The sequence below is a fragment of the Typopeltis vanoorti genome, chromosome 6, assembly GCF_054136105.1.
Source record: "Typopeltis vanoorti isolate ZY-2024b chromosome 6, IOZ_Tvanoo_1.0, whole genome shotgun sequence".
NCBI classification, from domain to species: domain Eukaryota; kingdom Metazoa; phylum Arthropoda; class Arachnida; order Uropygi; family Thelyphonidae; genus Typopeltis; species Typopeltis vanoorti.
In genome coordinates this window covers 2,451,224-2,467,532 of record NC_143554.1, presented here as the reverse complement: position 1 = coordinate 2,467,532, position 16,309 = coordinate 2,451,224, and the positions used below count along the sequence as shown (strand labels likewise).

The 16,309-nt window shown below is 38.8% G+C and overlaps 1 protein-coding gene across 1 annotated transcript in view; it reads left to right on the top strand.

Moving 5' to 3' along the window:
• LOC150105248 (ciliogenesis-associated TTC17-interacting protein-like) overlaps positions 1-11,513 on the top strand; it is a 220,457-nt gene extending 208,944 nt beyond the window's left edge. Inside the window, exon 7 of the mRNA XM_090393915.1 lies at positions 11,391-11,513. Coding sequence (XP_090250041.1) covers positions 11,391-11,513 — 123 coding nt within the window. The remainder of the gene's footprint in view (positions 1-11,390) is intronic.
• Positions 11,514-16,309: the final 4,796 nt, after the last annotated feature.

Sequence of the window (16,309 nt, the reverse complement as noted above, 5' to 3'; positions counted from 1 at the left end):
GGTGCGACATGATAAGCTGATATTTAAGTTGCAGCACATGGGTCTGGATGTCAGATTGGTCAACTGGATTCAGGATTGGCTGTCTGATAGGTATCAGAGAGTTGTGTATGGTGGAGCAGTTTCCAGGAGGCAGAGGGTTAAAAGTGGGGTCCCACAGGGCTCAGTACTGGGACCTGTATTGTTTAACCTTTATATCAATGACATAGCCAGTAGATTGCAGGGGGATATTCAGTTGTTTGCAGATGATGCGAAGCTGGGAAGGATTATTAGTAATAGTGCAGATGTGGTAGCCCTGCAAGAGGATTTAAATAAGCTAGATAGATGGGCAAATGAATGGGGGTATCGGTTTGATGCAGCAAAATGTGGGGTCTTGAGGTTTGGGAGACATCGATTGGATGCTGCATACTCTATGGGAGGAGTTGTACTGGAGGAGGTAGGGGAGACGGGAGATCTGGGGTTGATGATTGATAGAGACCTGAGGTTTGGGGGGACATATTGCAAGGGTGGTGGGGGTAACACAGAGGATTGCTGCTATTGTGAGAAGGACACTGACCTGCAGAGATAAGAGGGTTATCATTCCATTGTATAAGTCTCTGATCAGACCACACTTGGACTATTGTTCTCAGATTTGGTCCCCAGGATTTGAAGGGGATAAATTAACTGTGGAAAAGATACAAAGACGGATGACAAAGATGGTTTCAGGACTGTACAAGAATAGTTATGAGGATCGCCTGAGAGAATGTGGACTGCAGAGTTTGGTGGATAGAAGAGGGAGAGGTGATATGATTGAGACTTTTAAACTGTTGAGAGGTGGTTACAGGGTTGACACTGGGGAGTTCTTTCGCTTGGTTGATCAGCGGGAAGGAGTGATGACAAGAGGCCTTCCCTGGAAGTTACGAGGGGAAACTGTGAGCAAGAGGGTAAGGAGTGGTTTCTTTGTGTGGAGGGTGGTTGAGCCGTGGAATGCATTGCCTGATGGAGTGGTGGGAGCGAGAACGGTCAGTGAGTTTAAAGCGTGGTATGATGGACTTTGTGTTTCTCAGGGAGGGGACCTCCCCTCAGTGAGTCTTGACAGACTTTATGTCTTAGGAAGGACCTCCCTCGAAGAATCTTTTGACTCCTTGGAGGCCCTGAATAATAATAATAATAATATTTCTCTGGGGGGGGGGGGGGGAGAGACTGTTCCACAGTGCAGCAGTTGCAGGGATGAAGCAGGAGGAAAAGAAACTTGTTCTGTTTTTTTAGGTGTATTATGAAGGGATATTGAGCAGCAGCTGCACGTGTTCCAACTGGCTTAGTACTGAGTGGAGGAATTATTCATGTTACTTCAGATGAGCATTTCCCATGGAAATATTTGTAGAATACACATATTGCAGAAACCAATTCTCTGTGCAAAAGTGGGGGGGGGGGGAGTGGGTAAAAGATGAGTCATTAATAAGTCTAATTGCTCTACTCTGTTCAAATTAAACATATTTGGTCGTTTGAAAGTTAAGCATAAAAAACTTATTATTTAATACTGACCATATACAAATATTTTAATATTCTTTGCCTACCAATTTCGCTAGCAAACTGTCTAGCTTTTTCAAGGTGTTGATGGAAAAGTATAAAAAATACTAGTAAATGCAAATTGAAAGGAACATTAAAAACGTTGTAAACACTCTAGTAGCTAAGGTTGCACGTTCGCGTGACAGAGACTGAGTGGACCTATTGTTCTTAATCATTATCACACATGCGTGTTTGTTGTAAACGCATAATGTGATTACTAGTTAGCTGTAGTTCAGATGGATTTAGAGAGAGGATGAGGTTTTTCCATGAACTGTTGAGGTTTCTGCCAGTTTTAAACACTACTGCAGCTTCCTTGAATAAATGATGTCTATAATTGTCATCTAAATATGGCATGGAGCTATTTTTCCAATCACTTGTGTGGTTAGACATACAGAAATGATGTGCTAAGTCGGAAGAAATACTTCTGTTGTTGTTCACATCACCAACGTGCTCTCTCTCTGTCTGATCTCCAAACTCCATGAAGTTTGTCTGATGTAGGCGAGACCAAAGGAGCAAGGAATGTAATATACTCCTGGATATTTGTAGAATGGCACCTTGTCTTTTGGTGATCCTAAAAAATGTATGATGCTGGTGGTTGGTTTGAAGATCACTTTGATTTTGTGAGCTTTTAGTATTCTGGCAATTTGATAGGAAATTGACTTGATCAAGGGTATCACTACAGTAGAAATGTGCTGAGAGTTTGGTTCTTCTTGTCTGGGGTTTGTCACCGTATAGATATTTTTTGATGATGTTCGGAGGGGTATCCATTTTGTGATAATGTTTTGGCTATTAGTGAGATTTTAGTCTGTGTATCTTCCTCCTCTTCTAATATAAACTTATGTGCTCTATTTTTCAACATATGGATAATGCTAAGTTTGTGTGTCTTCTGATGGTTAGAAGTATAATGAAGGTATCTCCAATGTCTGCCGGCTTTCTGTAAATAGATAAATTGACACTATTTAATTGTGTGAATCAAATACTTGGTGGGATGTTGTTATAGACCAGGTAATGTGGATGGTGGTGATAATGAAATGTACAATCAAATTAGCCAAGTAAATCAGAAAAAGGTGATCGTTATGGGTGATTTTAATTATGGCAATATAGACTGGAATGATGAGATAGCAACTGGAAGTAATGAAAATGAGTTTCTTGAAAATGAGTCTCATCCACTAATTGGTGAGAGTGACCTCATGGTCACTCTCACCAATTAGTGGATGATTTGACACCTCATTTATAATTACATCCTCTGATGAGATTACCAAATCGAAGACCCTCAATCCTCGTGTGCCTCTGTTACATACTATCTGAGGTAGTTATCTGGTTGGCAACCACCCAGGTGATACCAGGGTGGTGTCCAGCAGTGTGAGGACCTCTGTGAGAAAATGGTATATGTGGAACTACAAGGGGGGTGATTATGAAGAGCTCAGGAGACAGCTTGTGGGTGTAGCATGGAATTAGGAGTTAGCTGGAAAAGAGATCAATGTAGTAAGTTTAGTTTAATCCTTTATCCAAGTGTGAGCAAACAAAGTTTGCACCTGAAAGTATCTTCAGGACTAGGATAAGAGTGGTGAGATCTTTCTCCACCTTTGCAACGAGTTGCCTGGTGCTGTACTACCTTACCCCAGTCCTGAAGATACTTTCAGGTGCAAACTTTGTTTGATCACACTTGGATAAAGGATTAAACTAAACTTATTTTAGTGTAACCAAGGAAAAAATAAACTCCCAAAATCAATGTAGCTTGGGGGAATTTCAAAAACTGTTTAGTAGAAGCATTGTCAAAATGTATTCCAAGGGTGAGAAGGTTAAATAAGGTGGGTGTGAGATGGATGAATAAAGATTAATCTAACTGATAAGCTTAGGCATTGCTGGTTATTCATGACTTATTTTTTCACGGTATTAACAACACCACAAACACTTTTTTCAACAAGGATGTTTTATTAACGCTAATATTTCGCTGATTTTCAAATCAGCATCATCAGAGCACAACACACATGTAAACGCGACAGTGAGTGAAACAATATAATTGCAGAAAGACAAAGGATCTAAAGTCCTATTTTTGGCGCCCTCTAACGAAAAAAAAAAAAAAAAAAAAAAAAGCAGCAGTTATCCTGGAGTTTTTCTTAGGATAACCGTCTCCCAAATTTTTGGCAAATTAATGCAACCATATTTGTTAAGGTTGGGAGAATTCTTCAAAGCCATTGCTGACTCAAAAAATAGTCTTTCAGATCTATAACGACTCCTAAATAGCACATTCGTTTTTCTCCATCTAATCCTGTGTGAAGGAGTGTCCAAAGCATGGTCTGCCAGTCCCGACTTGCCATAGTAATAGTAGCGAATGTATCTTTCATGTTCTTCCAGGCGGATGTTCACTGATCTTCCTGTTTGCCCATTATAGGCCAAGTCACAGTCACATGGAACTTCATACACTCCTGAGTGTGCTAAAGGGTGAAGTTTATCCTTTGGTGAGTGGATCAGAGTTGCCAGCTTGACATGAGGCTTGAAGGTGGTGCGAAGGCCATGTTTCACCAATACTTTGGCTATCTATTCCGATGTAGCTCTGATATAGGGAATAGAAATGGTCATGTTGTATTCTTGTGTATTAGGGGGGGGCAAAGTAATGGGCCTATGTAGTATTTTTTCTATTTTGTAGGGATTGTAGCCGTTGGCTAAGAACGTATGGCGCAGGTATTGGAGTTCAGTGGTCAGAGCTGTATCGTTAGAACAAATGGCTCTGGCTCTGTGTGTCAGTGTTTTTAAAATGCCGTACTGTTGGACTGGATGATGATGTGATTGTTTATGTAGGTATCTTTACTATGGCAAGTCGGGACTGGCAGACCATGCTTTGGACACTCCTTCACACAGGATTAGATGGAGAAAAACGAATGTGCTATTTAGGAGTCGTTATAGATCTGAAAGACTATTTTTTGAGTCAGCAATGGCTTTGAAGAATTCTCCCACCTTATGAAATATGGTTGCATTAATTTGCCAAAAATTTGGGAGACGGTTATCCTAAGAAAAACTCCAGGATAACTGCTGCTTTTTTTTTTTTTTTTTTCGTTAGAGGGCGCCAAAAATAGGACTTTAGATCCTTTGTCTTTCTGCAATAATATTGTTTCACTCACTGTCGCGTTTACATGTGTGTTGTGCTCTGATGATGCTGATTTGAAAATCAGCGAAATATTAGCGTTAATAAAACATCCTTGTTGAAAAAAGTGTTTGTGGTGTTGTTAATACCGTGAAAAAATAAGTCATGGATGAATAAAGAGATTAAGCATGCGATACAGAGAAAAAGGGCATTGTGGAGGCAGCATAAGAGAAGTGGAAATAACCAATTCCATGAGGTCTACAAAGACCAAGCAAGGAGGATGACTTGGTTGGTGAGGATAGCTAAAGAGAGGTATGAACAGCAGTTGGCTAATGAAGCCAAAAATAATCCTAAGGAGTTCTTTCGAAATGTAGCCAGCAAAAGAAAGAAAAATTATGGAAGGATGACATTGATCGGAGAAAATGGTATAAAGACAGCTTGCAGAATTTGTGGTGGAGATACTTAATGAGCAGTTCATAAAGATCTTTCAATCTTGTGAATGTGACTTCATGGAGGGATTGAGAGCAGTTGATGATGGGGAGGAGAGACTGACCGTAGGTGAGTAAGAGGTGTATGGGGGAGTTGAGTAAACTGGATGTTAATAAGGCTGTGTGACTTGATAATATATCACTACGTATTCTGAAAGAATGTGCCAAGAAGATGACACCTGCCTTGACATATTTTTTTAATATGAATCTTGCACTCGGTCAAGTTCCTAAGGAGTGGAATTGTGCCACTTCATAAAGGATGTGATCGAACTCAAGCATCAAACTATAGGGTCCGGTGTTGTGGTTAAGTTGTTGGAGAAGCTTGTAAGAACTAGGCTCCAGAGTCGGGTTGATTGATAACAATGATATTATCTTTGATGGACAGCATGGATTTGCTAAAGGGAGATCATGTTTTAGTAATCTACTTACTTATTACAATAAAGTGACTGCTTCCTTTGACAGGGGAAAAGGATATACAGTAATATACTTGGATTTTGCAAAGGCTATTGATAGAGTACCTCGTGATAGGTTGACAGTCAAAAGCAGATGGGGTTGTATATTAGATTGGTGCATTGGATTGGAGACTGGCTATCTGATAGGTATCAACAAGTTGTGTTTGGGGGAGCGATATCCAGGAAAAGGAAAGTCACTAGTGGAGTGCCTCATGGGTCTGTTTTAGGTCCATTACTGTTTAACCTGTATATTAATGATATAAGTGAAGATTTGGATGGAGATATTCAGTTGTTTGCAGATGATGCAAAGTTGGGACAAACCATGAAATGTAGTGAAGATGTTGTGGCCTTACAGGAAGACTTGAATAGATTGAGTGATTCGGCATGGAAATGGGGATACGAGTTCAATGTTGCAAAATGTAAGGTTTAAAATTTGGAAAACATAGATGGGATGCAGAATTTATGCTTGGTGAGAATATATTGTTGGAGGTAGAGGAAATAAGAGATCTGGGGGTGATAGTGGATAAGGATCTAAAATTTATGGGACACATCACCAAAATTGTGAAGACAACAGGAAGGCTTCTGGGAACGATGCGGAGGACACTGACGTGTAGACGTAGGGAGATTCTTGTTCAATTGTATAAGGCTTTGATTAGGTCACACATGGACTATTGTGCCCAGATTTGGTCACCGGGTTTTCAGAAGGATGAAGAGATGTTGGAAAGGGTTCAAAGGGGACTGACTAAGGTTGTTTCTGACCTCTGGAATGCCGAGTATGAAGAAAGATTGAAAAGATGTAATTTGCAAGAGTCTGGTTGACAGGAGGAAGAGGAGAGATATGATAGAGTCCCACAGGTTGGTAAGGGATTGTTATAGGATTAATGCTGGAGAAGTTTTACAGAGAATAGTGGTAGATCAGGGAAGAACCAGAGGTCATCCCTGGAAACTGTATAAAGAGGGAGTGAGTAGGGGAGTGAGAGGCAGGTTTGTTTTGTGCAGAGCTGTGAATGATTGGAATGCCTTGCCTGAGAATGTGGTGTCTGCAAAGAGTTTGAATGCATTTAAAACACGGTATGATGAGCTGTGTGCGTGATAAAAGATCCTCCCAGATGAGTCTTTGACTCCATATGTTCTTGGGGTGGTAATAATAATAATACAGATGGTCTAGGGGAGATTGTTTGAGAATTTCTTTTTCAAGTTTTTCCATGTAAAGGTCTGCACAAGATGGTGGTGGCAGACTTCCCATTGCTATGCCTTCTAATTGTTGGTATATTGGGAATTATTAACCTTGAAGAAATTAGACTGAAGCAGTGTTTAAACATCTGTGTGATGTCTAGAGGAAAGAGGTCTTGAATGATATTTATTACTTCTTCTACTGGTGCATTGGTAAAGAGGGACACAATATCCAGACTGGCTAGTACATCTGTTGGTTCAATTCTTAATGGCTTGAAGTTTATTTACAAAATGCTGACAATTCTTGATATAAGTTTCTGTTGATCTTATTTTGTTATTTAATAAGTTTACAAGATGCTTAGCCAAAAGGTAAGTTGGGGATGATCTCCCATCAACGATTGGACGGAGAGGTATAACCTTTTTATGTATTTTAGGTGTCCTATATAGTCTGGGAGTAATGGGATGTGAGGATTTTATTCTTCTCTTCACCTCTTCTGGCCAAATGTTGCAATTACAGATTAGTTGGTTTGTTTCACTGTGATTTTTTATGGTGGGATCTTTGTCTAGGATCTTATAGGTAGAGTTGTCTGATAGTAATACGTTTAACTTATCATAATAGTCTTTAGAGTTAATGATGACTGTTATATTTCCCTTATCAACCTTGGTAATGATGATATCTTTGTTTTTCTTTAAGTTAAGGATTGCCTTTCTATCATAAGGAGACATGCTGAGAAAGGTTGTTTAGCTGTAGCTGGGATTATGGTACTTTTGAATCTAATAGTGTTGGCTGCAATTTGCGGTAGTGGTAGGCCTTTTTCAATTCCACACATAAAATCCATTTTAGGAATGTGCTTTGGTGTAATTGCAAAGGTAAAGCCTTTTTTGAGAATGTCAGATTCATTTTTTGTCAGACTATGATTTGACCAATTGAAAATCACTTTGTCGTCCGGGAGGTTGTTCTGTGTCCGATATTTTTTCTTGTAAAGTTCATTGAATTTCTTAATTTGTTTTTCTTTATAAAGTTTGAAAGTTTTTTCATAACTATGTTGTATCATTTGATCTATTTGGTTCCATATGGTATATTCTAAATTGTTGGAAATTTCATCAAAGAACCTACAGCAATTAATATCAATTTAATTAAGTGTGTACCTCGTGTTCTGAATCCTTTCCCTTATAAGTGCCAATGAAGTGCGTAGATAGATTTTTTTTAGCTGATATAGAGTTTATGTGACTTTTGACTATGAGGAACTTTGGGATGATGGAGAATTCTCTGCAACGTTTAAGGAATGTTAGGTGGTTTAGAAGTTTGGCCTTTCTGCATTTTTCTCTTTCCATGCATCAAAAGTGTTTCATTAAACTGTTCAAATTAAACATATTTGATCATTTGAAAGTTAAGCATGAAAAACTTATTGTTTAATACTGACCATATACAAATATTTTAATATTCTTTGCCTACCAGTTTCATTAGCAAACTGTTTAGTTTTTTAAGGCGTTGACAGAAAAGTACAAAAAATACTAGTAAATGCAAATTGAAAGGAACATTAAAAATGTTGTAAACACTCTAGTAGCTAAGATTGCACATTCGCGTGACAGAGACTGAGTGGACTTATTGTTCTTAATCATTATCATGCATGCGTGTTTGTTGTGTTTAATGTTCCTTTCAATTTGTATTTACTAGTATTTTTTATACTTTTCCGTCAATGCCTTGCAAAAGCTAGTCAGTTTGCTAGCGAAACTAGTAGGAAAAGAATGTTAAAATATTTGTATATGGTCAGTATTAAACAATACGTTTTTTATGCTTGCTCTACTCTGTATTGGGCGAAGCATTTTGAGGGAGCTTTAGGGCCCCCACCCCATATGTGGGAGCAGTATTCAATAACTGGGCAGATTTGTGATTTGTATAATGTTAAAAGCTGTTCAGGAGCAAAGTAACATCTTGAGTGAAAGAGAAATCCTCCTTTTTTCTGAAGCTGAGGATGCAATGGTTGTGATGTGTTTATACCAGGAGAGGTTTGATGTGAGGGTAATTCCAAGAAGAGAGAGATCTCAAACTGTCTGGAAATTTGGGTATCGTCAAAAAGGATACTGGGAAAAAATGGTTCTTTTTTATGGGAAATAGGACAGAACTGGGTTTTATTAGTATTGAATTTGATGAGGTTATCCAACCCCATTGTAGGATGGCTTGGAGATTGCAGTTGAGGTGGTGATGGTTGATGTTCTGTAGGTTGAAGTGAGTTGTGTAGGATAAAGTTTATCAAATGAAAGTGAGTAGTGTAATGTGCTGTCATCTGCAAAATTGTGTATTGGATTGGAGGTCAACTGAAGTAGATCTTTGATATATAACAGGAAGGGGGTTGGTGAGAGAACAGAACCTTGTGGAACTCCAGCATTAATTAAATGGTGAGAGGATAGGATATAGATCGTACACAATGTGCGTCCATACAGAAAGCTGGCAATCCAACTACAGAAGTCCTGGGTCAGACCAAATGATGGCAGTTTGCTTAGTAAGCCTTTGTGCCAGACCCGGTCAAAGGCGTTGGAGATATGAGGTGCAACTGCTTGAGATTCGCCCCAAACTTCTCCATAGCATTTGTCCAGAGATGGGTGACATATATGAGCAGATCTCCTGTTGATCACCAGCAATGGAATCCATGTTGTTGGTTGTTTATTAGGTATGTGTCTTCAAGGTAGTGTAGGAGTTGGGAAATGATGATATTTTTCATTACTTTAGACATGACTGAGGTAAGTGAGATAGGGTGGTAGTTGGATGGCAGTGACTTGTCATCCTTCTTGGGAATGGGTTGAATATAGGCCAATTTCCAGTTTGTGGGATAGATTCCAGTGGAGTAAGAAAATATATATAGGCAACATAGGATAGGAGTCAGTTCTGGTGCACAAACTTTCAGGACAATTGGGGGAATGACATCAGGGCCAGGAGACTTTTTAGTGTCTAATTTGGACAGTATTTTTCTGATCTCATCCTGGCAAAAGGATATGGGGGGGGGGCATTGAATGTGGGTGTCTGGAATGGTTGGGGGACATTTACCATCATCAGTTATGTATGAATTGGAAGCAAAGTGTGAAGCCAGAAGATTGGCTTTTTTCTGTGGGTGATGATGCAATAGAGCCATCTATGTATGATAAGGGTGGGAATAGTGTTGGGCAGAAGTTACGGCAATTGATTTGGTGAGAGACCAAAAGGCTCGGTTGCCATTTGAACAGGCTGCTAGTTTCCTGCTTTTGGCTCTTTCAAATCTGTTTTGGAAGCATTTATTTATTTATGTATTTATTTCATCTATTTTGGGCTTGGTATAAGCTCTAAAGGAGGATGAGGTTCTTGATTTCAGCCAGTTATGATATGTCTGGTGTTTCATCTGTACAGTCTTGGCACATCTTTTGGAGAACCAGCATTTAGTTATGGAATGGAAGTTCAGAATAGTATGCGGAATGTATGTTTCCATGTTTTGAGGAATACTTTGGTAATAAGTTCGGTGTATATGTTTGGGTTCGAAGGCTAGAAACAACAGTCCAACAATGGGAATGTGGCATAGTAGTTGCAGAGGCTGTCCCACTTGGCACTGTTATAATGCCAAACTACTCTTGTATGAGAGTGTCTGTGTAAATGTTGTTGCCTGGGGAAGGAGATGAGCACTAGATTGTTTTCAAAATTCCTGGGGAGCTCACTACTTTCACTGTGTATTTGGAGGGGGTCACTGGTGAGAAAGAGGTCTAGGGTGTTTGGGGAATAGTTCGGGTTATCTGGTATTCTGGTTAGCATCTAAACAAGTTGTGTAAGATCATTAGTGATGGCAAATATTTCAGCATCTCTTCCTGCAAGATCTGTACAACTGGAAGAGGAAGGCCAGCTGGTGTTGTGGACATTAAAATCTCCTAGGAGGATGACTTGATGTCAACCAAAGAAGGTCAAACAAAGTTGGGTGATTCTAAGTTGGGTGCTCTTTGGGAAGGTATGTCAGAGCGGATGTATGTGCAGACACCACCTTTGGGATGAAAGTTGTTAAAGAGTGAGTAGTTTGGAAGGTTGAGATAAATGGTGCTGGTGGGAGGTAAGAGTTGAGTTTCTGCCAGAAAGAGTAGGTGGGGTTTGGTAGACTGAAAGCGGTAGTGGACACTATTAAGGTTGGAGTTTAGGCCATGGAAGTTGGTGAAGTGGATAAGTAGGGTTTTGTGAGTCATATGTTTGACCGCAAGGGTCTTGCACATTTCCTATGTAGTGCCTGCATACTGGTCTCCATGGTGGCTGCTAGTGGCATCACTTGGTTTTTGCACCAATTTAACTTGTCTGTAGTCGATGATCCAACTGTTGTCACCATTTTGACATTTCTCTTTGAGTTATCTTTGAAGCTGGCATCCTTGTTCCCTTTGTGCAAATGTTAAACCTGGTCAAGCACGTATGTGCGATTGGGGACTAATGTCTTTGAACTTGTTGTTGATCGCTGTTATTAGCTTTGATGTCTTGTTGGTGTGTCGCAAGTCACTTTTACTAGGCGTGGAAAGTTCATTCTGTCCTTTCTTTTATTTATAGGCCCAAAATGATGGCACCAGATGATATTCTTAGAATCGATGTTGCATTCTTCAGCTCGTTTGTTGATGTCCTCTTTTAATAATTTTCCGTTTTTCCATCAGAAAGTTCAAAATAGTTTTTGGCCTCCATCAAGTAGTTTACCATTGATGCGATTAGGTCGCAGAGCTCATTTGCAGATAAAGGTGAGCTTGCATTGTGCTGGTCATGAATTTGCTCAAGCTTAGCTTCTAGTGCACATATTTTGGAGATAAAAGTTTCGTCCAAAGCATTGATGTGCTATTCAAGCTTTTTGACACGTTTGCCTATGTTCAGAAGTTGTTTTACCAAAGGGAAGCACAGTGAACAGAAAAATGGCTGGTTAAGTTTGATAAATAGGTTTTGTGCAGATTCGTCTATTTTGGCTCAGGAAGGGTGCAGCCCAGTTGCCACTGGCTGCAACCCCAGAACATATCCTTTTTTCTATCTGTGACACCAGTTTTGCAGCTGCAGCATGTAATAGGTTTGTCGACAGCAATCGACAGCACTGTGCTGGCAAGACATGGGGGTACTTGTTTGCCTTTGGGTTTTGTTTCTGCCATCTTTGCTGCATATGGTAAGCATAGTGGGTGCTTACATGTGGCTGATATAGAATTGGAAAGAATAGCTGATTTAATGCATTATAAATACTTACAGGTTGTGCAGAAGTATTTCACTCCTCACTACCTGCTGTTAAGGTTTCCATTTGATGATTAATTTCTATGAAAAACACTCACTATAACGATAAAATGAGGAGCACAAGTTTAGAGTAGCTTATTCACCGATGCCGCATGGCAGACTGATGGATAGAAAAGGATACAAGTTACTTAAAGGTTTTTAGAGGATTTATCCAGAGGAAATGTTTCACAATATGACTACTGAAAGAAGAACTAGGAATCATCCCTGGTAATTGAGCAAGAATGTGGTTTAGTAATTGTGTGAGAATTATATTTTTTGCATGGAGAATTAGAGTAATAGAATTTCGGAATTTCAGAGCTGATATAGATTCGGGTCATAGTTTAGTGATTGCAAACATCAAGTTGAAACTAAAAAGAAAATATAAACCCCATCATTGGAAACGAAGAGATACAGCAAGAATAAATGAATCAGAAATAGGGAGAAGGTACAGAACAGTTTTAGCAGAGAAACTTAAAAGTGTGGACACAGAAAAAAAATTCGAATCTAAGAGTGAAAGGAGTAATGAAGGCAACAGAAGATGCAGTTGAAAGAATGGCACCAGAAGAGGAGAAGATCAAGAAAAAGTGGATTAGACAAGAAACAGTGAAGTTAATAATAATAATACTGATGCATTCATTACTGATATTTTGGCAGATATCATTATAATGTATTTTTCCTATCAGTTTTAGCTTATTTGATAGATAATAGTATAAATTAAAATAGTTACTCCCACCATCATAGGAATTGCCTGATTCTTATAATCACAGTTCCATCAGGAAGCTAAAGGACTCATCAAGATTCTTTTAAGTCACTTATATCCAAGCAATCGTTTTTGGAATACAACTAAAGACACACCCACAATATCTAATGGTAGTCCATTTTACACATTCACGACATGCCATGAAAAACAACTTGGACCTTACATACTTCCTAATCACACCTGTAGTCATGTTAATTTATTATAAACACCTGTAGTCAATTTGTTGGGATAAGCTTAAGTTTTATCCACCTATCATATGCTGCAAAATCTCACTTGTATTGTTACTATATAATTCCCTTACCAAATTGTATGTTGCTATCATATCTCCTTTGTCTGTTCCTCAAACCATGAAGACTATTCCTCTATCTTATGTGCACTTCCACTTGCTGTCAGATCTTTTCAGCTTTTATTATTAATAAAAGCTGAAAAGATCTGACAGCAAGTGGAAGTGCACAACAAAAGCTTCTCCTTGACCATATGCAGATATGGTCAAGAAGAAGACCATATGCAGATATGGTCTTCTCCTTGGTAAGGAGAAGACCATATCTGCATATTTGTACTTTGCTTAGAGACCTGTTGGTGAGGAAATGGGAACTTGTTCTGATGTACTGAAAAACTCTTAAGCAGCTGATGTAATCTTAAATATCTTTGTCGAAACCTTAATGGATTGGGTGAAATGCAGGTTGGTACATTAGGCAATCTGAATTTTTATCTGCATTATAATAAACATCTCATTTGCTTCTTTATCCAATGCTACATTCCTTAAAATTTCTAAGATTTGGTCAACATACATATCAGTCTGTGATTATAACTCAGATAATAATTTAGATTGCTTAGAATACCAAACTGCATTAACACCAAACTCAATTTCATTCAACTCTGAAAACTAAGATACTGAAATTAATACTGTCTTGTTCAAAGATTATTGGGTTTGAGGATATTGGTGAATGTTGTTGATCCATAATGCTGCAGAAAGATTAGTATTTTTTTTTTCAAATTTTTGCTAATAATAATACTTAATGAATTTATTGTAGTTATTGTTTAATAAGTGTTTTATAAATAAAACATTATGTTTCCGTAAATTAGATATGTTGTTTGTAGCACCTGTGTAGTGCGTAGTAGTTGGGCAAACTAAATTTTCATGATTTTGTGCAGTGTAAATTTGTGAGATGTACTCACGAAAGTTGAAGGATCTGTGGAAGGAGAGCAAAACTTGTGAGAGTGTGTGTAATAAAGGCTTTGAAAGTGAATATGGAGAGAGAAAATTAGGTGGTAGTAGAGAGCATTGATACAAGACCGGAAAATCTAAATATCAGTGGTAATATTTAGAGTGAGCTGGCAGAAGTTCAGGAGAACATAGAAGACCTGAATTTAAAAAAAAAATGTACACTTGCAACATGTAGTCCTTCACAGACAAAAGCATAAGATTGAAAGGCTGCTGAAACAGCAACAGATTAGTCAAGCTGAAAACAGAAAAAAAGCAAGAGGTCTGAACCTAAATAGAAAATTGCAAGAATAATTGAGAGAATGAGGTTTAACAAATAATTATTTATGCTGATTCTATATAAGCAGAGTTCTTCATGAAAGCACTACAAAGTTTTGTTTTCTTGGTACAAAAATCAATAATATTAGTAATGCTGTCAGAATGCAGAAAAGGAAGATGAAAGAATTAATTGCATTGGCTGCAACAAATGACCTGAGAGGTAAGAAATATTGTAAATAAAAGGTTGTTGGAAGAAACAAAAAAAAAAAGAACAGTGACAGAGTGAAGTTTGTGAGTCTGCTGCCACACCATGATAGAGGCAAATGGAGAAAGAGAGTGATGGTCGCTAATGGATCAATATGCAGATTGTGCTAAAGGAATAATGTAGCATTTATGGACCAATGATCTGAGTTTGATAGATGGAAAGATTTGTACAGTGCTGATGGACAGCACTTTAATGGATTCGGAGTTTAGTGTCTGGAGAGCAATTTATTTACTCAGTTCTCTTGAGTGTCAATAGTGTGGAAGCGCAAAGTCAGGAAAACTAAAGGAATTAGGGTGGATGCAGACAAGTGTGTGTGAAGGCCCCATGAAGTGAATAAATGAAAAAAAAATGCAGAATCTAGTCTCTCAGGCAACAATATTCAATGGGTTAGTCAATTCAGAATGTAAATGTGGTTAGAGGCCTAAGATAATGATACGGTTTTTTCTATATATTAATGCTAGAGGCATCAGGAATAAGAGGAAAGAGTTGTTGCCAGTGGTTAGCGCAACATCACCAAACGTTACAGGCATTAGTGAGACTTGGCTAACAGCAGATGATATAGTTACAGGGATAGAATGTGAGGGATTTAATATTTTCAGAGAGGATAGAGCAGACAGAGCAGGGGGTGATACTGCTGATGATACAAGATGCAGCCAGCAAGATTAGGAGCCAGTTGGGCAAATGGCATTTCTTTTGAGTCAATCTGGTGTGAGATTAAGGCCAATAGGACAAAGTACTATTATTATTACTACCCCAGGACCTCATGGAGTCAAGGACTCATCTGAGAGGTCTTTTTATCACACACACACAGCTCATCATACCATGCCTTGAACACATTTCAAACTCCTTGCAGACACCACACTCTCAGGCAAGGCATTCCAATCATTTACAACTCTGCATGAGAAAACGTGCCTCTCACTCCCCCCCCCCCCCCATACTCACCTTCTTTATACAGTTTCAAGACATGACCTCTCATTCTCCCCCGATCTCCCACTATTTTCTGTAGAACTTCTCCAGCATTGATCCTATAACAACTCCTTACCAACTTGTAGGCCTCTATCATATCTCTCCTCTTCCTCCTGTCCACCAGACTCTGCAAATTGCATCTTCTCAGTCTCGACATTCCAGAAACTACCTTAGTCAGTCGCCTTTGGACCCTTTCCAACATCGCTTCATCCTTCTGAAAACCAGGTGAGGCCTAATCAAAGCCTTATACAAAGGAACAAGAATCTCCCTACTTCTACACATCAGTATCCTCCACATCATTCCCAGAAGCCTTTGTGTTGTCTTCACAATTTTGGGTATGTGTATCCTAAATTTCAGATCCTTATCCACTATCACCCCCAGATCTCTTATTTCTTCCACCTCCAAAAATATATCCTCACCAAGCACAAATTCTGCATTCCATCTTTGTTTTCCAATTTTTAAAGCCTTACATTTTGCAACATTGAAATCACATCCCCATTTCCGTGCCCAATCACTCAATTTATTCAAATCTTCCTGTAAGGCCACAACATCTTCACTTCTCTTCATGGTTTGTCCCAACTTTGCATCATCTGCAAACAACTGAATATCTCCATCCAAATCTTCACCTGTATCATTAATATACAAGTTAAACAGTAATGGCCCTAAAACAGACCCCTGAGGCACTACACTAGTGACTTTCCTTTTCCTGGATATCGCTCCCTCATACACAACTTGTTGATACCTATGAAATGGCCAGTCTCAAATCCAATGCACTAATCTAATATCCAACCCCATCTGCTCTAGTTTGACTATCAATTTATCATGAAGTACTCTATCAAAAGCTTTTGCAAAA